The following is a 23393-nucleotide window of genomic DNA, read 5'->3' as shown; positions in this document are numbered from 1 at the left end:
GAAAAGCTGCCCTTGGGCACAAGTTGTAGCGTCCTTACAGCATCAGCGAGTCTCAGTGGTGACATGGAAAAGCCATGCACTGAAGCCCGGAGATCACACCAGTGCAGTGAGCAGGCACGTCGAGCTGCCAGAAAGAAGCCACCACGCCCAGAGCTGCCAGGGCCAGCGAGTGAAAGGGCAATCCCACAATGTCAGGCTGGCGGGGAGGAAGGAAGGAGAGGTTGTTGATTGCAAAGGATGGGATCTGCCTCCAAACTCAGAAAAGTCCAGATTCCCCAACTGCTCTGGCTGGGCCTGGGCCATCCTAGCCCTAAAGGCAGAGCTGACTAAGACGTGTCCTGGCCACACCCTTGCCAAAGCCTAAGAGAAGGAAAAGCTAGGAAAAATGAAAGTGGCTCATGATTCAGAGACAGGGAGGGGAAGCAGCTTCAGGGAGAGGGCCTGGCCCTGGCACCAGCCGGGTTCTGGGAAGCGGCATGCCACGACTGGCCTCCCCGGAGCCCCTTTAGGACAGGCCCGGGACAGGCCTGTTGTTCGCTTGCTGTGTCTCTCCAAATCCATCTCTTCTCTCAGCTGAGTGAAAGAGAGCCATTAATAAAAGACAAGGACCTGTAACATGCCCATGCGGTGACTGTGGGGAAATTGAGGAAAGACTAGGAATTGGGATCATTTTGCCCAGGAAGGAAGGGTCACCTGGCCTCTGAGGGGCTGTTAGGTGGAGGGTGCGGCCAGCCTGTTCTCCATCTCCGCCGAGGACCAGACAAGGAGACATGCATGTCTGCTGCAGAACCAGGGTCTGGCGAGGACACGGAGAGAGGTGTGGAATCTGCGCAGGTCTTTGTGGACAGATTAGACATCCCCCTGCCTGTGTGGATACGGAAGACGGGGCAGCTCCTTGTGGGCCTGAACCCTGAAAGGCTGTGATCCCAGCAAGGGCGAAGTGGGGAGAGTTCTGCGGGTTCACAGGGTTCGCCTGATGCTCCATGAGCCTCACCTGACACATCCTCCCACTCTGACCCTCAAGCCAGGAGATTGCTGGGCAAAGGGCCATGTTTCTTGATTCTTTAGAGCCAACCCAGTAACCTGGAGTGACTCTGCTTTGTCGGGAGACACGCACTCCCTTCCGTAGTGCGGAGCCCGTTGGGTTCCCTAGCCGAGCCCCCTTCTCTAGCTGCTTGTTTTCCGTCATTCGGATCTGAGTCTTGGTCCGAATCCTCAGTCCTCCTGAGCTGCCGGTTGTGTTTGGGAGAACCACAGCATCGCATTTCATCAGCACATCCGAGCGATGTGAAGGTTTCGGAACAGCTGCCAGGCCCCCAGCCTCACCTTCAAAAGCAATGACTGAGGCAGGCAGGGCTGAGGGAAGCCTTCGCCCCAGACAGCAGGGTCCTTCTCCGTCAGGGCTCGACCTCCCCAGGAGGGACCCCGCTCCTGACCACGAGCTGGTTGCACACGCCCCCTGCCCCCCTGCCCCCTCCTCTCCTGCCCTCCCCCGTCCGCCTCTCACGCTCCTGCCGCTCCACCCGCCAAGGGACCGGAGAGCTGATGACCCTGCCTCTTTTCCTGCCCTCCCCTCCCTCTCCTGTCCCCCTTCCCTCTGTCCTTCCAGTGAGTCCCACTGCGGCCACCACGCCAAGAATCACCCGCTCCAACAGCATCCCCACCCACGAGGCGGCCTTCGAGCTGTACAGCGGCTCCCAAATGGGGAGCACCCTGTCCCTGGCCGAGAGACCCAAGGGGATGATTCGGTCAGGATCCTTCCGAGACCCCACGGACGATGGTGAGACTTCATGCCAGCGCGGTTCACGCTCATTCCAGCTCTGCTGGGTCCCCTCACCCACCACCACCTCCACCACCTCCACTGCCACCACCAGACACACGTATATGAGTCACAGAACATCGAGTTGGGCCATTTCAGTTCTCTCTTCCCATACCTTTGAAGGGTCTGGGGGCCCAGAAACCTTGGGTGGCACCGTCTAGCACTGGGGCTTTGGGACGGAGCATCTGTCACTGGGGCTGGGGGAGGGAACTGGAGCATGGAAGGGTTAAATGGTACCCCTCAGGATGCTGTGGAAACCACAGCTTCTCTCCTGGTGGGTTTAGCAGCAGTCTTTCCTCCCCACAGTCTCTCACCATATATGAAAAGATAAAAGGACATAGCTCTTAAATCCTTACAAGGAATTAGGCATCTCATTGCTCTTTCAAGAATGTTCCAAGATTAGCCTCAGGGAGGGCCATCCGACGGCCGGTGGTGATCTGGGTGTTAATGCCGGTCAGAGCTGGGGACCAGGGTTATGGCAGATTAGATCTCCCTGCTGTTTTCCGGCGCTCATTCCAGCATTCCTGTGCAGGCGTGCTTGGGTTCTCTCCGTAGGCTCGACTGAATAATCAGAACGAGTTTTCCTCACTTAAACATTGTTTTCATCTGAACGCTCCCCAAGTTCCCAGGCGAGGCCCCCAGTACTGAGAGGAGGAGGGGTAGGGAGCATTGCAGTGTCGCTCCGAGCAGCTCTGAGGAGGAGCTCCCCTCTTCTGCAGCTAAAGTGCTCTCCTGGCTGGGACGATAAGGTGACAACCGTCCGATAAGGTGACGACCGTCCGTGGAAACCTCCTTTCCCTCTCTGAAGCCCCGTGCCCTGAGCAAGGGAGTGCCATCCCCAGGCTGCCAGGGAAAGCAGACGGAAAGAGAGGCTCTCCACGCGGGCCGCGTCTCCTCAGCAGATACCCGCCTGCCTTGGGCTGTGCCATGCCTGTTGGGCTCCCTGTTCTGTTCTCTCCGGTTGCTCCAGATGCCCTGCAGACTCAGAATCCAAACTCCTGCCTTAGGGCTCTTCCCAGGAACCCCTTGTCTCTGGAACCCTCTGTTAACTCTTTGTTTTCTCCTTCTCTTTCAGTTCATGGCTCAGTGCTGTCCCTGGCCTCCAGTGCCTCCTCCACTTACTCCTCAGTAAGGGCGTTTACTTCTCTTCCCCCTCATGCCCTCTCCCCCCGATTCCATGCTCTCTAGAACCCCCCCCTCCGCCCGCCGTTGAGTAACTGGGTGGGGGTGGGGCACTGCTATCTCTTCCTGACACCGTGTAGATCTGGGCTGGGGGGGGAAGCACCTAGAGCTTGGAGCACTCAGCGAGGTGCCTCGGTCCTCAGTGGCCCTTCTGGCCTCACCACCAACTCCTGAGCAGCCCTCCTTTGAACACGGAGAACCCCCTTGTTAAAGCGCCCTTTCTGTGCCGTGGCAAGTGGGATGAGTAGGTTTCTAGGGCTCCAGAGCCCTGACGGTGTACAGAACTGACCAAGTGTTCGCTGTGGGGCACCGGCCACAGCATTTGGCTGTTACGTATGCCTTGATTATTAGATTTGTTTTGCCCCCAATTCTTCACTCCAAGTTGCTGGCAATAACAGCTTTCAGACGGACCAAAGTTTCATTTCCTAGCCTTCTTGGCAATGACTAAGTTGGCTGGAGATGAGCTCCAGAGCAATCTTTGCTTGAAACTCTAGTGTAGATCTGAGCTGCGTCCACGAGGAGCCAGGGCCAGGAAACCAGAGTTTCAGCCTTTCTGCACCTCTGAATCACGCTCCTTCACGCTTTCCACCCTGCCACTGGGGCCTGGCCTCTTCACCTCCATAGTAACTGCTTCCTTTATCTCTCTCTCTCCTTCTGTGCTCCCTTCTTCAGGCTGAGGAGCGGATGCAATCTGAGGTAGGGTGCAAAAGCCCTTGTCCCTGCTTGTTAACACCACTACACCCCATTTGCCTTCCAAATCTTATGTGTCTTCCGCCACCAGTAGCTTGTATTTCTCTTCCTTTCACAGCAAATCCGGAAACTTCGTAGGGAACTGGAATCATCCCAGGAAAAAGTGGCCACCCTGACGTCTCAGCTTTCTGCCAATGTGAGTGCCATGAAGCAGGGAAAGACCCAGGTGGTTATTTGGGCCATAGTTCAGCCCAAGAAGGAAAATTATCTGAGAAAGTATCCCCTGGAGCTAGACTCCAAGGGAGTGGGTCTTCCTCACAGCTCTACAATAGAGGATTTGAGGACTGTCCTTCTGCTTCTCCGAGCCTCAATTTTTATAAGGAACTATTTTGCCTGCACTCTAATTAATAGGTATGGATGAGTTCATGTCTGGTGGTCTTTGAACTCCCTAGAGAGAGAAAAGAGGATTGATTATCGGTGGTTCTGCAGGGAAGTGGAAACAACCTTGCCGCTGGCCATGGACAAAAGCAGTTATGGATTATAATTATAGAGCCCCTAGAGCCCTTTCCCACCACCCTGGGGTGTGTTCATGGCTCTGTTCGTGCCACGTAACTGGGCAGGCACAAAATTGGTCATTAGAATTCTGTCTGGTGACCACAGCACTACTTAGAAACCTAACTCCTTCATTCCCAACTGCCTTTTCCTAGTAGTCTCCTTGGGCAGTTGGCAGAAACGATCTGAGCTTTAGGTTGAGAGGCAAGAGTCTTCGTTTCTGCCCTCGGACTGCCCTCGGTACATGCACTTAGAATGGGTCTCTTTCTTTAGGTCTTAGTTTTTCTACTCTGTGAGATGGGGAGAAAGGAAGCCACCTCCTTCAACTAGGTTGTGGTCGTTTCTCCCTGCGACTGAGTTGCAAACAGAGAACATAAGAGCCCTTTTCCCCCAAAGCCGTAAACAACAGCTGAGCCGGATCTGCAGGAGCTTTCCAAGTGTTTGCACAAAAGTAACCATGTCTGCAATTTCCGCAGTAGTTCCTGGTTTTCTCTCTGCTCTTCCTCTCTGGGGAACCCAGCTGTCAGGCCTGGGGTCCATCTCTTGGAATTCGGAGAAGAATCTCCACCAAGATTTTGCATGTTTCCAGTATATTTCAGCAGCAGTTCCCTCCCCACACTGGGTTATGCTCTTTATTCTCTTTTTCCAAACCCACAATTCATAAGTTGTATACTTAGCAGTTTGAAGCTCATATCAAGCACTTTTTTCCACTCTTGGGGACCCATAAGAATTGTAACATAAACAAGAACCGTCTTTTCTCTCTCTTGTGCCATACCCGCCAAGGCCAGTTGCCTGGGTCACGTCCTGCATACCCCAGGAAATTCACGTCTGGGAGATGCCGGGGGGAGAGGCGCCAGGGAGGCAGAGAACATCATTATGTCTGATTCATTTACGCTGCAGTCTGTCAGCCAGCGTGCTGTCAAGGCTGGGCTAGAGCCAAGAAAATGAGTTTAGAGGGTGATTTTTCTTAGAACAGGAAGTTCCATTCGGCTAAGCGAGAATAAACTAAACACCCAGACGCGGTGGGTTCTGAACCTTGAAGGCAGATTTTTGCTGAGGGTCAGAACCCTGCCCTCAAGCAGGAGATGCGATGTCAGGGCTCTGGGAAGGTTTCACAGCTCCCTTCAGGATCCCCCCATTCTTAACCAAACTTTTGTCGTGTTCCACGGAACCTCCTAGCTACTGAGCTGAGGACAGAGCCCTCCACGGGAGGGGTCCAGAGCACTTCGCCCCTCTTGCATGCTGAGCCCTGAGATCTCACACGTACCCCGAGTCTTCGGGGGTGGTGGCGGGGAGGGATTGCCCCGAGTCTGCGGGGGATGGGGTGGCATTGTGGGGAGGCTCACAGGAGGGGGAGGAAACGCAGCCAGCGCAAGAGGACACCCCAGGTGAGGCAAGGCAACACAGGAAAGCACACGGGGTCTTGGTTCTCCCGTGAGTAGGTTTCCAAGGACCGCAAGCGGTCTGTGCACAGACACGTGGGGATGGAGAGAAGCAAACACGAGGAGACCTGAGGTCAGGAAGACGGAAGTTCCCTGCACAGTAGGTGGAACGAAACTGCTCAGGTCATGACGGGTACCTGCTGCGGAGCCCGGGCCTGGGCAGACTGATAGCAGAAGAGGAGGCTCAGGGGGAACTGACGCACTTGCCTCTGCCGTGAGGTTCTTGGTGCAGTGGGTGAAAAGTCGAGTTGACCCAGCGGAGAGGGAGGATCATAAGCCCCCGGGAACAGTGGGAGCGTCACAGACGTCCTGGAGCGCTGCGTGAAGGGGCTGCCCAGAGTATATCCATCACTTCGTGATCAGGTCACCAACGCAGGCGCTCCGACGATGGCTATGTCTCCATCCCCAAGTGTTCTCCTCTCCAGCCCCCGCCTCATTCCCTTCACCTTGCCCGGACGTCTTGCAGCCAGTTGGCAGCTAGAGTTTAAGCCATGCTTAGTGTGGCCTGGGCGTCACTCAGCACCTTTCCAGTCCGCTGCTCATCCAGAGAGCCTCTCGGCGTCCTTGGCGCCTCATGAAGCAGACCTGACACCTAGTGGCCACGCTGTGGACTGCCCCTGAGGTTTCCGCAGCCGCTCCTCTCCCGCCCTGCGAAGCAGAGCCAGGAGCAGGGAGCAGCTCCAAAGCAAGAATAAATTCAGCAATAGAGCCACCCTGGAGCAGAGCTGGAAGAGATGTAGCAAACGACTTCCACTGGGGGTTATTTGGGGCCAGCCCACTCCACAATGAAAGAGTTAAACCAAAACAAGAGCAGTGACCCCAGAGGTACGGCGTTCCCACCGAGCCACATATTGCACGCATGGAGTAGAGGGACAGTCCCACTCTGATAGATGACAGGTACTAGATCTCAAGCCCCCAAGAGCCTCCAAAACATGCCCTACCCTCAAGCCGGCTTCCGTATTCAAGAAGCAGATTCCTGCCAGAAAGTGTTCTGGATTCCCACTTGTCTGCTCAGGGAAATCGATGCTTTGAAACCATCAAGAGGTTTGCTGGCACTGGTCAGCTCTGAGTCACAGAACACTAGTTAAAACGACTTCCCGTTGTCAGTGTTTCCTTTCCCTCAGCCACTTAGGACCCTCTTCGTGTGTTTGTCTCAGGCTAATCTGGTGGCTGCTTTCGAGCAGAGCCTGGTGAACATGACTTCCCGCCTGCGGCACCTGGCAGAGACCGCGGAGGAGAAGGTGAGAGTGAGCCTGGGAGGGGAGCCCGGGTGCAGTCGGGGTTCTCCTCGCTGGGGAGCGCCGGATTCTCCTGCCCTTATGTCACCCTGGCTCCTCAGCCTGCCCCTCAGTACCGTGCACGCATATTCCTCGTCCTAGTTCCCTGCCCTTCTCTGTCAAGTTCGGTAGGATCCCGGCTCCTGGCCCGCTGCCAGGCTTCCATATTGTAAGTGCTCCTACTAATCCTGACTAACGGTATTATTTTCGTTTCTCTCTTAGGACACTGAGCTGCTGGATTTGCGAGAAACCATAGACTTTCTGAAGAAAAAGAACTCTGAGGCCCAGGCAGTCATTCAGGGAGCCCTCAATGCCTCCGAAACCACACCCAAAGGTACCGACCGAAAGAGAACAGAGATGGGGTGAAAGGAAGACCCCTGCAGATTTTTATCTGGGCCTCCAATATGTCAGGGCCTATATCAAACTTCTGGAAAGTGAGGTGCCCGTTAGTGTGGTGTCTGCACTGGTCAGTGAGGAGCGCCCGGGGCGTGACCCCGCCATCCCAGAGCATGACGGCAAGTCCAGGGGCCCTGTAATCCCCAGGGGCCCCCTCCCCAACCGAGGCCAGAGCCAAAGTGCTGTCAAAGGCAAGCATTAAAATAGCACTTTACATTTTCATACACATGTGTCGTGTGTCCACACACGTACACAGAATCTTATTTGACCCTCACTTCAGTTCTCCAGGAGGAGATCTGCTATTCCAGTGGGACGGCCAAAGTCCACGTGGTTACACTGGGCCCAAAGGGCAGTTAGCCGTGGCGCTTAGCAACCAGTCCAGCTTTGCTACAGCGAGTCAAGATGAGTGACCATCTGATGGCACGGCCGCCTGCGATCTCTGACTCCAGGCAGTCCCTTAGGGGAGCTTGGCTGTCCTCGTAGTTGTCCATAGTCAGTTTTCTTTTTCATTCCTCTATCAGCAGTTCCCAACTTCCTTCATCTTTCTCAAGCCCCTCATCCCACCACTGCCTGGCCTCACTCCGAACTTGGTTGTCCCCTCCTCAGTCAAGAAAACGAACATCATCCAGTGAGAAGGACTCCATTGCCTTTTCCCCACTCCACCAGTTTATATCCACCCAATCCTTCTTATTTCTCTTCCGGTTTGTAAAGAGGAGCTGTCCCTTCTGGCTCTTATCTAACGTTCTGGGCTGCTCCCCCCAGCAATTAGACCCCCCACACATACACACACTCTCTCTCTTCCACCTCCCCCACCTCTTACTCTCTATTCGCTCCCCCCCGCTTATAAACCTGCAAAATCTCTTCTATCTTGAAGGGGAAAAATATACCAACCCATGTTCTTTCTAAGTATAACCTTGTCTTGTTCCTTCCTTCACAGTCACCCCACCTTTCCACCTCCCTTTCCCACCTCACGTCAGTTATGCTTCTGTCTCATCGCCTACCAAAACCACTGTCACTAACTCCACCAATGACCCCCATTTTTCCAAAATCCAACCTAAAATTTTTAGTACTTACTTGACTCAACTTATGTAAAGTGGAGATAATAACACCTAACCAGAAATTTGTTGTATTCAATCAGTGGCTATATGTGGACATTCACCACTATGCCAGGCATGTAATAGGTACTCAAAAAATGCCTCTCAGCCAGGCACGGTGGCTCACGCCTGTAATCCCAGCACTCTGGGAGGCCGAGGAGGGAGGATTGCTTGAGGCCAGGGGTTCAAGACCAGCCTGAGCAAGAGCGAGACTCCATCTCTACAAAAAATAGAAAAATTAGCTTGGTGTAGTGGTGCACACCTGGAGTCCCAGCTACTAGGGAGGCTGAGGCAGGAGGATCCCTTGAGCCCAGGAGTTTGAGGTTGCAGTGAGCTATGATGACGCCACTGCACTCTAGCCTGGGCAACACCGTGAAATCCTGTGGTTGGTCTTCAACTCCTGATCTCAAGCAATCTTCCCGCCTTGGCCTCCCAGTATGCTAGGATTACAGGCATGAGCCACCGCACCTGGCATTAGCATTTTTTTCTATGTTGAAACATGACTGTTGAATGAATAATACAAAAAATCAATAATGTGGACCTAGGAGTTGGTTGGTTCCCTCTCTCTTATCTTCTACAGGAAGACTTTCTTCTGTTTTCGCTAAATCTGCTCCGTGTTCTTGCCATTTGTATTTGGTCCCTAGAACTTCGGATCAAGAGACAAAACTCCTCAGATAGCATCTCAAGCCTCAATAGCATCACGAGCCATTCCAGCATTGGCAGCGGCAAGGATGCTGATGCGAAAAAGAAGAAAAAAAAGAGTTGGGTAAGTGAAGGCGTGGGGAGAGGGAAGTACGTAGAGCGTGGTGGACCACCTTCGCCTCAGCGTAGGGACCGGATCTGTCCAGGATTAGCCAGCATGGAGTCCCTACTACTCCTAAGCTCCAGTTTGGTGTCTGCTCAGAGCAAGGCTGCTAGATTCCCCTTTCCCCCAATTGTTCCCTACTGGTCCCGAGGCCACCCTCCAACCTTTATATTTAATATATATCTGCTTTCCTTGGGGTCTCCATACCTTTAGGCCAAATGTATCTGGCAACAGGAGGATGCTGAGAAAATATCTGGAAGGGAGTGGCTAATCAATGTCTTCCCCGAATCCCCCCACTCCCTTCTATACTGTGGAGAGAAGGTTTTTATGAACAAAGCTGTTCATTCTCGATGCTCCTAGAGGTTATTTCTTCAATTCTTCAGATTTATAGAGCTTTCCAGAGTACTTCAAAAAGACTCTTTATATGACCTTTGGTTGGTCCAAAGGTAATTTTTATGAGGGTTTTTTTTTTTCCCTCTCAGATACTCCTAAACTGACTTTGGGTGACCTCTCTGAAATTCTTTAGGCAGGTCTAGAACACTCTCGGCTCCTCTTGCCGACTGTGGTAAGAAGAGCATCCCCAGATGGGGACTTCTTGCTCCGCTGTCCCCTGTGCAGTAAGACTGTCCCGCAGACCTTTGTATCATGCAGATAGGTACCAGCTGTGTGAAATGAGTGATTAAGTGTTGCTTCTTTTTTTTTTCCCCCTTCAATATGCTGACTCCAAATCCCTATTTTTTTCCAGGTCTACGAGGTAAGAGACCCGGTTCCTCTCCCCTTATTTTCTCTTTCCCTTTGCCATACCTTCCCTTTTTCCAGAGCAACTCCCTTCCCCTGAAAAAAATGAACAGCCACTCATAACACTAACTGTAACCACCACCCCGGAGTTCCTAACTCACCCCACTGCATGGTCCATCCGCAGCTGCCCCCTGAGGACAGAGGAGTGGTCTGGTTGGGGGCGAAATGGGAAAGTCAAACAAAATTCAAATCTGTTTCCTACTATGTTTGTCTGTTACAGGATTGGCCTGTTGTAAAAGCAGTCAAACTGAGCTCCTTCTATCTGGAAAGGAGTCAAACTGAGCTCCTTCTATCTGAGCCTTCTTACTTTTGATTCCATTAAACCCAGAAACCCAAAATGGAAGCGAATTGCTGGAGGAAGGTTATCTTGACCACAGTTTCCAGAGACCGGTTCAGTTTGGGTATAATCTGAAGATTTAGCTCTAGAGTAGGATGAACCAGAGATAGGTAAGAGATACAGCCCAGTCTAGGGCACACTCAAGGCATCCCGAGGACTAAAACCATGTAAGCATCCATGGAGTTTCCCAAGACAGTTGAGGGATTAGAGTATAGTCTAAGACAAACAGAAACTGAACCCAGAATTTCTGTTACAAACCAGACATCTGAGATCCACTCTAACCCTATTGCAGCATTGTGCTAGGTGTTGTGAAGGATGTGGATAATGGAGTCTATAATCTCAGTCATTAAGGAGTCTACAGTGTTGCTGGGGAGACAAAGAATATTGTACGTATGAAATTAATAGCACCCCAATGGTGCCATGGTGCTTGTTCAGGCAACGCGTGCTAAAGGATTTCATAGATGGGGCAGGGAAAACATCTCAGAGGAGGTAAAAGTTAAACCGAGAAGGGATTGTGATAAGTAGAGAGGAGTGTGTCAGAATGTTCTCTACATAGACACTGTCTGGTCAGAACGGAAACAGTGGGCAGGGGGAAGACCAGCTTGACTAGAGCACCGCCTGAGCAGGGTACAGCACAGATAGGAAGGGCCTGGTGATTATTTAAACTTGATTCTCTAGATCAGCCTTTCCCGAAGTGTGTTCCACAGATCCTGAGTCCGTTGAGATGCTCCTTAAAGAGTAATATCATCATCAAATAAATTTGAGAAACACTGCATTTTCTACAGTGCACACTTAGACAGGAAAAGTTCTAAGGTATCCCCCAGCAAAGAATCTTGTCTCACTTGGCTTAATCCATTGTTCCCTGAACTCATTTTACCATGGAACCATTAGCCACAAAACACCAACCATCTCCCGGCAGTCTGGCTTTGGGAATACTGAACAGCACGTAGAGTACTAGTCTCACTTGTGATTTCATTGATCTTAGAGAGCTTATGCTCCAGGCAGATTGTAGTCACAGGATCTCTTTCTGCACACACATACACACACACACACACACACACACACGGCTTTCCATGACGCAGTGATATACAGAAAACTTCACTGGACTGAAAATTAGGAAGCCTGAATTCTAGTCCCAGGGCTTTTTTCAATGATACAATTTCAAGCAAGTCAACTCTCTGGCCTTTTCAGCCTCCCTTCTTCATCTCTGCAGAGAACTGAGCTGTATGGTACTTTTGAGCCCAGACTACTCGGTGATAATGAGTCACCAGGAACCAGCCAGCTACGCACATGCTCTCCCACTCACATCTCCACTGCAGCCAGCTTGATCCTCCTTTATGTCTTGCCTGGTGGAAACCCCAGTGCGCACTACCCACCCTCTGTCATCTACACCTTCCTGTGTTCCAGGAGACACACTTAGAAAGAGCACCCTCAGATTTTCCTTCTTTTTTCTCACTGTCCCAAAGATCTGGCTTGTCTTTGTCGCCTATAACCTTTGACCCCTCCTTTACTCTCTGTCTCTCGCTGCCATTCCCACCTGTGTCCCCGTGTGTGTGCATGCTGTGTGGATGCATGTGAGCCGTGTGTGACAGGACCCGGTTTGCGTCTCTAGCTCACAGCCCTGACACCCAGGCTCATCGACACGGAGATGAAATAAGCTATGGTTGGATTATAATGTCACAAGTACTGTAAGGAAACACTGGGAAATATCCCTTCTTCTAGGACATTTGAAATAGTAGAAAGTGCTTGTGTCTGGTTGTTTCAACCATTCTGTGATGTGCTGGGCACAAGAAATACTAAAAGAAACCTGATACCACTGCCTTCTCTTGTTCTCCACAGAATCATTTTCTCAGTTTCCGGTTGATAGGAAAATAGATAAATAGATTCTGGGCTCATGAGCCCTAGTCAGAGGTGGCATCCGAGATCCAAAGTGAGCTAGGTTCTGGTCTACAGCAGAAGGCGGGGTTGGATTGCTGCGAGGTGTACCATGTGACCATGGGACTTCTCTCTGTCCCCATCAGGGCACAGTTCCCGCATGGGGGAGAGAACACCCAAGTCAACTATAACTGCAGCAGCAGGAAGCCAGAAGGTTCTGCTCATTCTCTCAGTGCTAATTTCTAGGCAACTCTTCTGTCCATATTCCATGAATCAAGCGAAGCCTCACAGAGAGGCTCAGTTACAGCAAGCAAATCCCCTGCGTCCTCATCTCTGTCTCAGAAGTCCCAGACCAGTCCTCTCCCATCCCCAGAGTGGAGTCCTGACGTCCTTCTACCTGGATCTGGTTTTTTCTAGCTTCGAAGTTCCTTCAACAAAGCCTTCAGTATAAAAAAGGGACCCAAGTCAGCTTCCTCGTACTCTGATATAGAGGAGATTGCCACACCTGACTCCTCAGCCCCCTCGTCCCCGAAACTGCAGCACGGCTCCACAGAGACGGCGTCACCCTCCATCAAGTCCTCCAACTCGTCCTCTGTGGGCATCGATGTCGCCGAGTAAGTGCTCCCCACCTCCCTGCCCCCCAGTCTGGAGCAGTGTGAACTGCTGGCTGGCGTTGACAGTAGGCCCGTCAGACCCTGGACAGGCACCACCTTCCCACCGACCTCTCCCTGGGCATGGGGGACCGGCAGACGGCCCCTCCTGCTCCTGCTGATTGACTGTCTGGGCCGCAGCAGCCACGGCTGCCAGCCACGTAGCTCAGTCTTCCCTGGTTACTCTCGTGCTTCTCCGTGCAGCCTGGCTTCACTCTTGCTTTCCTACAGGGCCCCTGCTCACCCAGCTCCCCACACTAGGCTGTTCCACGCCAGTGAGGAGGAGGAGCCGGAGAAAAAGGAGGTATCAGAGCTGCGCTCTGAGCTATGGGAGAAGGAGATGAAGCTTACAGATATCCGCTTAGAGGCCCTCAACTCCGCCCACCAGCTGGATCAGCTTCGGGAGACCATGCACAACATGCAGGTCGGTACCCGGGAGGAGAGCTGCAGGAAAGGGAAGACTGAGATTTGCTGTCTGTCCAACCCTGCCACCCTCCCCTGTCCTGTCCTTGCCGCAGTTGGAGGTGGACCTGCTGAAAGCAGAGAACGACCGGCTGAAGGTAGCCCCAGGCCCCTCGTCAGGCTCCGCGCCAGGGCAGGCCCCTGGATCATCAGCTTTATCCTCCCCGCGCCGCTCCCTGGGCCTTGCGCTCACCCATTCCTTCAGCCCGGGCCTCGCAGACACAGGTACCTGTCTGGGAGAAAAATCTATAAGGTGGAGAGAGGAAAAGGATTCGTGTCACTGTTTTGGCATTCCACTTGCGCTGGGGGCATCTTCCTTGGGTCAGGGAGGTAACAGTGCCTAAACCAAGCAGACACCAGTGTCATGAGACACTAAGCGTTGTTATGGTCCTTCCACTGTAATTACTTTTCCGTTGGGGACCTCTGTGGCAGATATCATATTTATTTGGAAAGGATAATGACGGGAAAGTTTAGGGAAGGCTCCGGGTGCTCCTAAAATCAGCTGGTCCTTTTCAATCCCCACAGACCTATCACCCATGGATGGCATCAGCACCTGTGGTCCAAAGGAAGAAGTGACCCTTCGGGTGGTGGTGAGGATGCCCCCCCAGCACATCATCAAAGGGGTAAGGAACAAACATGATGCTGTTATATTTATCCAAGAAAATACGGGCTCTGAAGACCCCCAAAACCAAAATACTCAACTCCTACGGCCTCGTAGGATCTCGCTTTCTTGGAGTCGTCTGCACTGAGGCTCACGTGCTTCTACCTTGGCCTTACAGGACTTGAAGCAGCAGGAATTCTTTCTGGGCTGTAGCAAGGTCAGTGGAAAAGTTGACTGGAAGATGCTGGATGAAGCTGTTTTCCAAGTGTTCAAGGTAAGGGATGCCTGTACTCACGGGGGTCGCTCATCCTCTCGTGGGCTGCTCAGCCGTCCAGGCACTGGGACCCTGGGGACCTTTGCTGCTTTGCGGGAAATGCTCCATAGGGGAAGCGTGTGCTCTTCTCTTTCTCCATCTACTTCTGTTGCCTCTAATATTCATTCTTTCTAGTGGCTTTTACAGCTGTGTTTGTACCTTTCCAGTGTCCCTCACCCGTTCTTGTTCTCCCCATGTCTTCTGTCAGGACTATATTTCTAAGATGGACCCAGCCTCTACCCTGGGCCTAAGCACTGAGTCCATCCACGGCTACAGCATCAGCCACGTGAAACGAGTGCTGGACACTGAGCCCCCCGAGATGCCCCCTTGCCGTCGAGGTGTCAACAACATATCGGTGTCCCTCAAAGGTCAGTCTTCGTCTCTTGGGGTGAGGTGATACGGCACGGAGGCAGAGAGAGGATCGCAAAGTAATCCATCGTGCATTTATTCAACACAAGTTTACTGAGAAACTGTAATGTTTAAGTAATGTGAGATACGAGAAGATGATTAAGAGCCAGCCCTAACTTTCGTTCCCAGGGAGACTTTTGCCCAGCCCTGGCTGCTTACTCCAGCCCTCACCCCTAGTCCAGAGCATATCCCTAAAAACGAGATCGAAGTTTTCAAAACTAGGGCTCAGGGGATTCCTGTGGAACTACGGGGTCCGTGGCTCTGAGTTTCTTCACTGGGCTCCTAGATGAAGAAAGAAAAGCTCTTCGGGGCCCTGGTCAAGACTCATGCTTTCTGGGGCGGGGGTCCAGGTCTGAAGGAGAAGTGCGTCGACAGCCTGGTGTTCGAGACGCTGATCCCCAAGCCGATGATGCAGCACTACATAAGCCTCCTGCTCAAGCACCGGCGGCTCGTGCTCTCGGGCCCCAGCGGCACGGGCAAGACCTACCTGACCAACCGGCTGGCCGAGTACCTAGTGGAGCGCTCCGGCCGCGAGGTCACCGAGGGCATCGTCAGCACCTTCAACATGCACCAGCAGTCTTGCAAGGTGGCGCCTCCTGAGCCCCCGCCAGCCTCTGTCCAGGCCTCAGGACCCCTCGCGGGCCCGTCCTGCCTCGCCATTCCCCTCCCCCGTCCTCACCTCTGCCTTCGTCTTTCGCCCCCTCTTCTGTGTGCTTTCCCTCTCCCCTCTGTCCTAGCCCTTGGCTGGTCTTCCCGCTCCCCTGCCCCCAATCTTTTTTCCAGACATTTGCCCTAAACTTCTTTTTCCACACTTTCCCTTGCCTCTGTTAAGCCGCTTTGATTAACCTACATCCTCCTCGTTTCCATCTCACTCTCTGCCAACCCTGTCAATCCCATCCCTTCTCTTTTATTTTCTTCCCTCTACTTTTCTTTTCAGTATTATTGAATCTTGAGCTCAGGGAAAAAGTACTCGGAACTAAATGTTACATATTGTGCCTTCCCCTGATGTCTCTTGAGCATACCCAGATACTTCGGAGTTGGTTCAAATCTTGGCTCTCCCCAGCTGGGGGAGGCTTGTCTTTTAATAGTAGTTCATGGTACCCAGTTAATGAAAATCCATTTAGGAAATAGCATGTATTCGCTACCCCTGGGAGATTTAGGGGCCACTGCTTAAGGGGGCTGCTTTAGAGCCTTTGGATCAGTCTGTGGTGATCTGTTTCTGTAGTCAAATGTCTAAGTACATCAGAGAGGAGCCAAAGGCCCCAGGGAAATCCAGAACCCGCAAAGCTGCTCCAAAATCCTGCTTTCCAAGGCTGATCAAGGTGCTGACTCCTGAGTGCCCACCCGCTGCCTTCTTTCATTCCAGGATCTACAGCTGTATCTCTCCAACCTGGCTAACCAGATAGACCGGGAAACGGGAATCGGGGACGTGCCTCTGGTGATCCTGCTGGACGACCTGAGCGAAGCAGGCTCCATCAGTGAGCTGGTCAACGGGGCCCTCACCTGCAAGTACCACAAGTGGTAAGCCGGGTCAGGACCAGACTCTCCGCGCTGGGAGGAGGGAGAGCCCAGTACAGTGCCATTTAGGAGCTTTCCGTGGGCTGCACAGGACAGAAAGCAAGGGTTAAGCCAAGTCTAAGTGGATGTTTTCCCCCTTTCTTTCCACAGTCCCTATATTATAGGTACCACCAATCAGCCTGTAAAAATGACACCCAACCATGGTTTGCACTTGAGCTTCAGGTAAGAACTGTGGCCCTGGATGGATCTCCTGAGCCTACCCAAGAGCCTATAAACTAAAGCACGGGCCAGAGGGGAGCAGAGAGCAAGAGGAAAGAGAAGGAGCCAGAGCCTGTTAGGCGGGGAAGAGAAAGTAGGTGTATTTGCCATGTCAGTTACAGGGTGGAGGAAAACACTTGAGGAGAGAAAGGGGCTGCAGAAGTAGGAGAGGCCCAGGTAGGCTGCTGTTACTAGGATTCTCTGCCCATTCACCCTGGTCCGGGTCAGTGAGGTGAGCTGGTTGTCTGAAGAGGGTCACTGATTTAAGACTCAGCTGTACCAGCCCAGGGCTGCTGCCCTGAGTTCAACTGTCCCACTATTACCTGAGAAGAAACCAGTGGGCATCAGTGAGGGGCAGGCAGGAGGAGGGACGGACTGGCAGGGGATGAACCCTGACAGTGTCCCCATTGCCACTCTGACCCCACTCTCCCCATCCCTGGTGGCAGGATGTTGACCTTCTCCAACAACGTGGAGCCAGCCAATGGCTTCCTGGTTCGTTACCTGAGGAGGAAGCTGGTAGAGTCAGACAGCGACATCAATGCCAACAAGGAAGAGCTGCTTCGGGTGCTCGACTGGGTGCCCAAGCTGTGGTATCACCTCCACACCTTCCTTGAGAAGCACAGCACCTCAGACTTCCTCATCGGTACTGGGGTCCAGCTTCCCCCGCGGGGTCAGGAGGTGGCTTCCCTTTTCCACCCTGCCACGTAGAGGGACGCTCCCTTCTCTTCCTGGCATCTCAGCACGTGAAGGAGTTGCAGGCCTTGTGGCGTCAGACTTAGGGCCACTTGAGTACTTAACAAGCCTTCCCAACACAGTTAGCACCATGATTTGGGTAAATCACTTCAACCTTCAGAGAGCTAGCCCTTCTCTCTCATTTTTTCCCCACAATTAACAGAAAAAAAGAGGGAAAGTATATAGGAGGGACTCAAAAAGCTTGCCTCACTTCCTTAGCTCACTCCCACCTTGTGAAGCATGATTTATGAGACTGCCAGCCAGGCAGTCTTGACAACTCTAAATTTCCTTTAGTCCTTTGGATGTCAGACTCCTCTCCCTGGTTCTGAGGAGTAACAGAGGCATGCAACTGGGGAGGCCCAGGGCCTCGGCCGTCTTCATGGCCTCCTCCTCTTCCCTAGGCCCTTGCTTCTTTCTCTCCTGTCCCATTGGCATCGAGGACTTCCGAACCTGGTTCATCGACCTGTGGAACAACTCCATCATTCCCTATCTGCAGGAAGGAGCCAAGGACGGGATCAAGGTGAGCCCCACCCTCTGCCTCCTCTCCAACCCCAAGATCAGGCTGTCCTAGCGAACAAAGTAGAAACATCTCTTCGGTGTTAGGCATGGGACTACTGGGATTGCGTAGGTTCTCTTCCTGACAGGTGGAGCAAGGTACTGGATAGACTAAGCTGCTTTCCTGCCTTCGGCCACCAGTCAGCAAATGGCTCAGGGACCACTGCCTCTGAGAACATCCCTCCAGTCCTAGGCCTTCTGGCTCTCAGCCCAATTTAAACCGCTCTCTAGGGGTCAGAGCAAATAGAAAAATAATGGAGCTAAGAATTCAGTAAAGACCCTATCATAGCCTTAGCTACCTACTAACTATAAATATGTTACATTGACCAAGTTACTTAACCTTTTTTAATGTCCTCATATGTAAAAAAGGAGATGATACATTCTGCTTTACTTAAATCACTAGGTTGTTTTGAAGACAAAATGAAATATGTGAAAAGATTTTTAAAAGTTAACTTATATATGGAATCAACAAAAGTGGAACTCACAGGAGTGGAGAGTTGAGTGGTGGTTACCAGGGGCTGCGGTGGGGGAGGTTGGTTGGGGAGGTTTTTTTCAAAGGATGGAAAATTTCAATTAGATAGGAGGAATACATTCAAGAGACCTTCTGTATCACATGGTGACTGTAATGAACAACAATGTATTATATACTTGAAAATCACTAAGAGAATAGATTTTAAGTGCTCTCACCACAAAAAAAAAGCATGTGAGATAATGCATATGTTAATTAGCTTGACTTTGCCACTTCACAATGTTTACATATTTCAGTTGTGCATTGTAAATGTATATAATTTGTAATTTAAAAATAAAATAATAAAAAATTAAAAATATTTTTTAAAGTTTTAATACAGTCTGCTAAATCATCCTCTAAAATGATCTTACCAGTTTACACCAATTTATTTTACTTATTGGGAAACTCAGGAAAATTCCCCAGGAATCAGAGCCTCAAGGCTTAACATTGAGGAGGTGCATGTTTTTGATGTTTCTGTGGGAACTATCAGGAGACGACATGAACAAGCCTCTGGTCTGTGGACTCCCCGCAGTGATCACATTTGTCCTTCTCTCCAGGTCCACGGACAGAAAGCTGCATGGGAGGACCCTGTGGAGTGGGTCCGGGACACTCTCCCCTGGCCGTCAGCCCAACAAGACCAGTCAAAGCTGTACCACCTGCCACCACCCACCGTGGGCCCTCACAGCATCGCCTCCCCTCCTGAGGACAGGACAGTCAAAGACAGCACCCCAAGTTCTCTAGACTCAGATCCTCTGGTGAGTAGAAGCCACCCTGGGGTAAAAGTAAGTGTTACAGAACCAGGAGCTGAAGGACGTCAGCAAGGCCAGACCAGGAGGAGGCCGGTGAAGAGCTCCGAATATTGGAATCCAGGGTTGTAAAGATCTGGGACCTCGCTTATGCTAAATAATTAGCATCCCAGCAAGATGCGTTCTAGCAAAGACCCAAGTCTCAGGCAGGTCTCACTTAGGAATATCAGCCAAAGAAGTCGAGCAGCAGGACACATTAGCACTGTATTTCTGCCTCTCCTCTGGAGCCCCTGCAGAAAGCAGGCTGAGACACGTACAAACTGAGCTGGAATAGTATTTTTTGCAGTGCCTGTAATGGAAAGAAGACTGGTTATCCAAATGGAAGAATGCACAAAGGATTCGCACAGACATTTGGCTAGAGGAAAAGCAAATGGCCAATAAAAACATAAAAAGATCCTCCACCTCACTAATAGTTGAGAAAATGCAAATTAAAACAGGAGATACCATTTCATGTTGGCAAAAACAGTATGTGTGGAAGCACAGACTTTTCACCCTCTGCTGGTGGCATGCTTGTTGCTAAAACCATTTTGGAGGACAATGTAGCAGATTGTACTAACAGTTAACATGTGCAAATCCTACAACCTTGCAATTTTACCTTTCAAGTAGGAAATCCTTCCAATTTAGTCATAATACATTTTTATTTACATTCTGACTTTGTTGAAAATAGATGTCATCTGTATAAAAATGCTTTTAAATTGGAAGCCCATTAATAATCATGTAGATAGAAGAGAAGGTGACAGGCAGATTCAGTAGAGAATGCAGTAGGCTTATTTAACTGAAATGGAGGGTCCCCAGCTTAAAGTGTTAAGGGAAACAGGTAGAGAAGGAGTGAATACACTGAGGTGTTTGACTTGACAAGAAGCAACACGATTTGTAAGCTGGGGAAAAACGGGTTCATAATAACATGGAGTCTAGCTGTTGGATTATAATCTATTGGAAGGGGAAATTGTTAGAGACAGGTGTTCTTAGAGCACTTCTCGTGTTCCTCCCAGTGTTGGCTGGTGTGTCCAGGCCTTGTCCTCTCCTGGAGTGCACGCACCTTGCAGGCAGAAGTGGTTTTGTTCTTTTTGGTATTCCTGCACATACCACACACACCATGGCATCTTATACAACAAACATACTGCCAGGTGACTGTTGTACATGCACATGTTTCCAAACAGGGTTGAAGCAATCATCACTGCTTTTTCATGAGCCACCTATAAACTCTGAGCACTGAATCACTTATAAACCAAGGATTATACCCATGATCTCGATTTTTTTTTTTTTAACGTTTACTTTCTGTGGGCTTCTCTGAGACTTCTGAGGGTCTCAAATCTCATTAGTCCATCTTTTTGCCCTTCCTTAGATGGCCATGCTGCTGAAACTTCAGGAAGCTGCCAACTACATTGAGTCTCCAGATCGAGAAACTATCTTGGACCCCAACCTCCAGGCAACACTCTGAGGGTCCAAGTAGTCACTGTCACCCCGGACAGCGGAACGCTGGCGTCAGCTACGTTTGCTCCTCCTCTCCCCTCTCTTCTTTCAGAGCACTGGCTCTCTAGCCCCAGGAGGAGAGCAGGAGGGAGGAGGAGGTGAAGGAGGAGGGCAGGTTCTTGGTGCTGCACCTTTGAGAACTTCCCAGTGAGGACTGGTGGGGTGGAGTGTGGAACTTGTGTCCCCTGAATACATTACTGGCCTCCTCTCATGACTTTGGGGAAAAGATGATTCTGGGTCTTTTCCTTGACTTCTCTCAATTACAAACTCCTGGGCTTTCTGGGGAGGGGTTCAGAAGACATCAAAAAACCCTGCAGCAGTCCGAACTGATTCTCGCAAACAACCTGAGAGAGACAGTCGTGCGCGGGAGATCTGAGCGAGGCGGGATGCTCGCCTGGTTTTCTCGCAGACCCTTCCCAGTTCCGTCACCACTGCCAACAACTCTTCCCCCGGAGATCTGGCTGGAGCCCAGAAAAAGAAGCATGTGGTTTTAAAAATGTTTAAATCAATCTGTAAAAGGTTTAAAAAAAAAATGGAAAAAATGAAGCTGGAGAGAGGGGAACCAGTTGCCAAGGTAGAAAGAGAGCTGCCCGCTCCTGCCCTCTGGATGATGTAGGGGACATTGACAAGACGGCTGCCAACCTAAGAAGTCGCCAAACCACAAAAATAACATTACAGCCTTCAGAGAAAGACTAGCTCTGTCTTTCTACCCTCTAATTTAACATGCATGAGAGTCAATAAACCCTACTTTTTTATTTTTGTTTCTATTTTTTTCTCCCATTTGCCTATTCATTTTCCTTTTATTTTGGGTTTTTTTTTTTTTTTTTTTTTCTCCATTTCCTCACATGTCCACAAGATGCTTGGGTTGCTTTTCCAGGGGCTAGTTTGGCTTTTCCAAGTGGTTTTTCTTTGGAGAATCTGATGCCATGCCATCTAATTGGCGCCAGCTAGACACCTGCCGTGCCACTATCTTTGGCATCCTTGGGGCTCATAAGGCACGTGAAGCATTGGCCCAGAAGTAGTGGGAGAAGAGGAGCGCAGTTCCCTTGACCTCCCTTTTGAGAAAGCACACGTTCTGCCTGGGAGCTCAGCTGCCAGCCTCTGGCATGAGAGGCTATATATGGCCCCATCTTGATGGAAGATCTACTCTGAGCTTCATCCTGGACTGGAGGAAAACCAGGAAATTGGAAATATTCCCCTGTCTTGTGGCCTGTGTGGGCCCCTGACTGCACTATTCTGACGGCAGCCACTTTGCCTGACTGAATCCAAATATCCCAGCTGGCCCTTACTATTTGTTTTTGACAATATTGACTTATAAGAGACTGGACAGCCATGTGAGATAATCCCAATCAGAATATAAGTTTCAAGGAGTCTGACTTGGTGGCCAATATCTGCCTTCCAAAGAGATGCTACCTTTTGCAAAAGTTGTCCCTTTGCTAATAGGCTTAAAAAAAAAAAAAAAAAAAAAGTCGAGACTTGGGCCCTTAAATTCACAGTCCAGTAGGAAATGTTAACCTCCATTAAGCGCACACCCCCTTGTTACCTAGACCTTCAAGATCATCAAAGAAATGCAGCCAAAACCCAAGGAGCCAGATAGAAAGAAGCCTTTGGTTAGCTGTCCAATACATTGGGGGCAGAAGATCCGGGATCAGTTAAGACGGAGCTGGAGAAACTATGGAATCTTGCTTGTCTGGAGTGGGCGGCGAGTCTCCTTCCTACCATTTCTGAAAGCCCCTGTGGGACCAGATTCCAGGCGGAGCTGCCTCGTAGGCTGAAGTTTCAGGGCTCTGCAGGTCAGGGATGTGTGATGAGCCCGGGCTGAAGTGTTTGCTCTTCAGATTCCTAAGTAGCACAAACCTTTATCAGAATCTATAGTCATCCTAACCCGGATCACTCTTTTCCACCCAACTGAGGAGTAGCTGCACCTGAATCTTCATATCAGAATATTTTCATTTAGATCCACAAGAAGGTCCTGACTGCCAGAAAAGCTTCTGCGTTCACCTTAGTAAGCTCCCAGGGGCGACAGGGTTCTCTGTGACGGAGACCGTTACTGCTATTGCTGCTAATTCCACGAGCTGTGAAGATCCCCAACCAACTCAGCTGTAAAATATGCAATTCTGTGGTGGGAAGAGGCTGTTTGTCCAAGGATGGTGCTGAAATCACTGCCTTAAGGTCTCTGCTGTGCAAAATGAGGAGGCCCCAGAGCTGGGTATTCTGACTCGGAAGGAAGGGAAGACCGGATGGGCCTACTTGGGACCTAGGCCTCTGCTGAACCCTATCCTAAGTTCCAGTCCCGTGGCAAGGCTCAGACTTTCACGCCATCGCAATCTGGTGGTTGAGCTCTTAACTCTTACTTTCTGGTGCTGCCCAGCCAGTGCCTTCTGTCGTGGATGTTACTGGCTACTTGAGAAAAAGGAGAGGGGAGAACCCCTTCTTTCATTCCAACTGCCTCAGACCCCAAAGCGATTCTTGGCTCTCTGGTAACTATGGATACCACCGTGAATTGTATCTGGATCCTCAGCAGGTTGATTCTGGAGGCCTCTCTTGCTGTGACTTTTCATTTCTGTCTCCTGGGATCCACCCCCCTGCACTCTCGGCTGACTGCTGCGTTTAGCCCAGGTCTTCAGTTGCGTTCCTCCGGGAAGTGTGTGTCCATCTAGTGAGGTGATCCTGAAGCCTCAGCTTGCCCTGAGCCCGGGACCCTGTTTACAGACGCACATGTGGGCCCTCCACTGTGGGGATCAGTCATCTCACAACGGAATCATGGTTACGTGGCAACTGCAGAAGGTTGAGCCTCCTCATGGTGCTATAACCTCTTGGGACGCTCGTCCGGGCTTCTCTG

The 23393-nt window shown here is 51.1% G+C and overlaps 1 protein-coding gene across 3 annotated transcripts in view; it reads left to right on the top strand.

Annotated features, from left to right (window-relative positions):
- Positions 1–23393, top strand: part of NAV1 (neuron navigator 1) — a 160043-nt gene extending 136650 nt beyond the window's left edge. The window contains exons 12-32 of one of the 3 annotated variants that reach the window (XM_069459275.1): positions 1610–1780; positions 2895–2947; positions 3674–3697; positions 3810–3887; positions 6843–6926; positions 7185–7296; positions 9097–9218; positions 10003–10011; positions 12685–12881; positions 13149–13341; positions 13436–13604; positions 13905–14002; positions 14159–14254; positions 14502–14661; positions 15052–15287; positions 16068–16222; positions 16370–16441; positions 16924–17120; positions 17611–17729; positions 18830–19027; positions 20424–23393. In XM_069459275.1, coding sequence (XP_069315376.1) covers positions 1610–1780; positions 2895–2947; positions 3674–3697; positions 3810–3887; positions 6843–6926; positions 7185–7296; positions 9097–9218; positions 10003–10011; positions 12685–12881; positions 13149–13341; positions 13436–13604; positions 13905–14002; positions 14159–14254; positions 14502–14661; positions 15052–15287; positions 16068–16222; positions 16370–16441; positions 16924–17120; positions 17611–17729; positions 18830–19027; positions 20424–20519 — 2639 coding nt within the window. In that variant the 3' untranslated portion in view covers positions 20520–23393. The remainder of the gene's footprint in view (positions 1–1609; positions 1781–2894; positions 2948–3673; positions 3698–3809; positions 3888–6842; positions 6927–7184; positions 7297–9096; positions 9219–10002; positions 10012–12684; positions 12882–13148; positions 13342–13435; positions 13605–13904; positions 14003–14158; positions 14255–14501; positions 14662–15051; positions 15288–16067; positions 16223–16369; positions 16442–16923; positions 17121–17610; positions 17730–18829; positions 19028–20423) is intronic. The other 2 variants (XM_069459277.1, XM_069459276.1) reach the window with 2 other exon arrangements.

Source organism: Eulemur rufifrons, chromosome 27 (assembly GCF_041146395.1).
Source record: "Eulemur rufifrons isolate Redbay chromosome 27, OSU_ERuf_1, whole genome shotgun sequence".
NCBI classification, from domain to species: domain Eukaryota; kingdom Metazoa; phylum Chordata; class Mammalia; order Primates; family Lemuridae; genus Eulemur; species Eulemur rufifrons.
The sequence above is the reverse complement of the archived record's forward strand: the minus strand, read 5'-3'. Positions and strand labels throughout refer to the sequence as shown.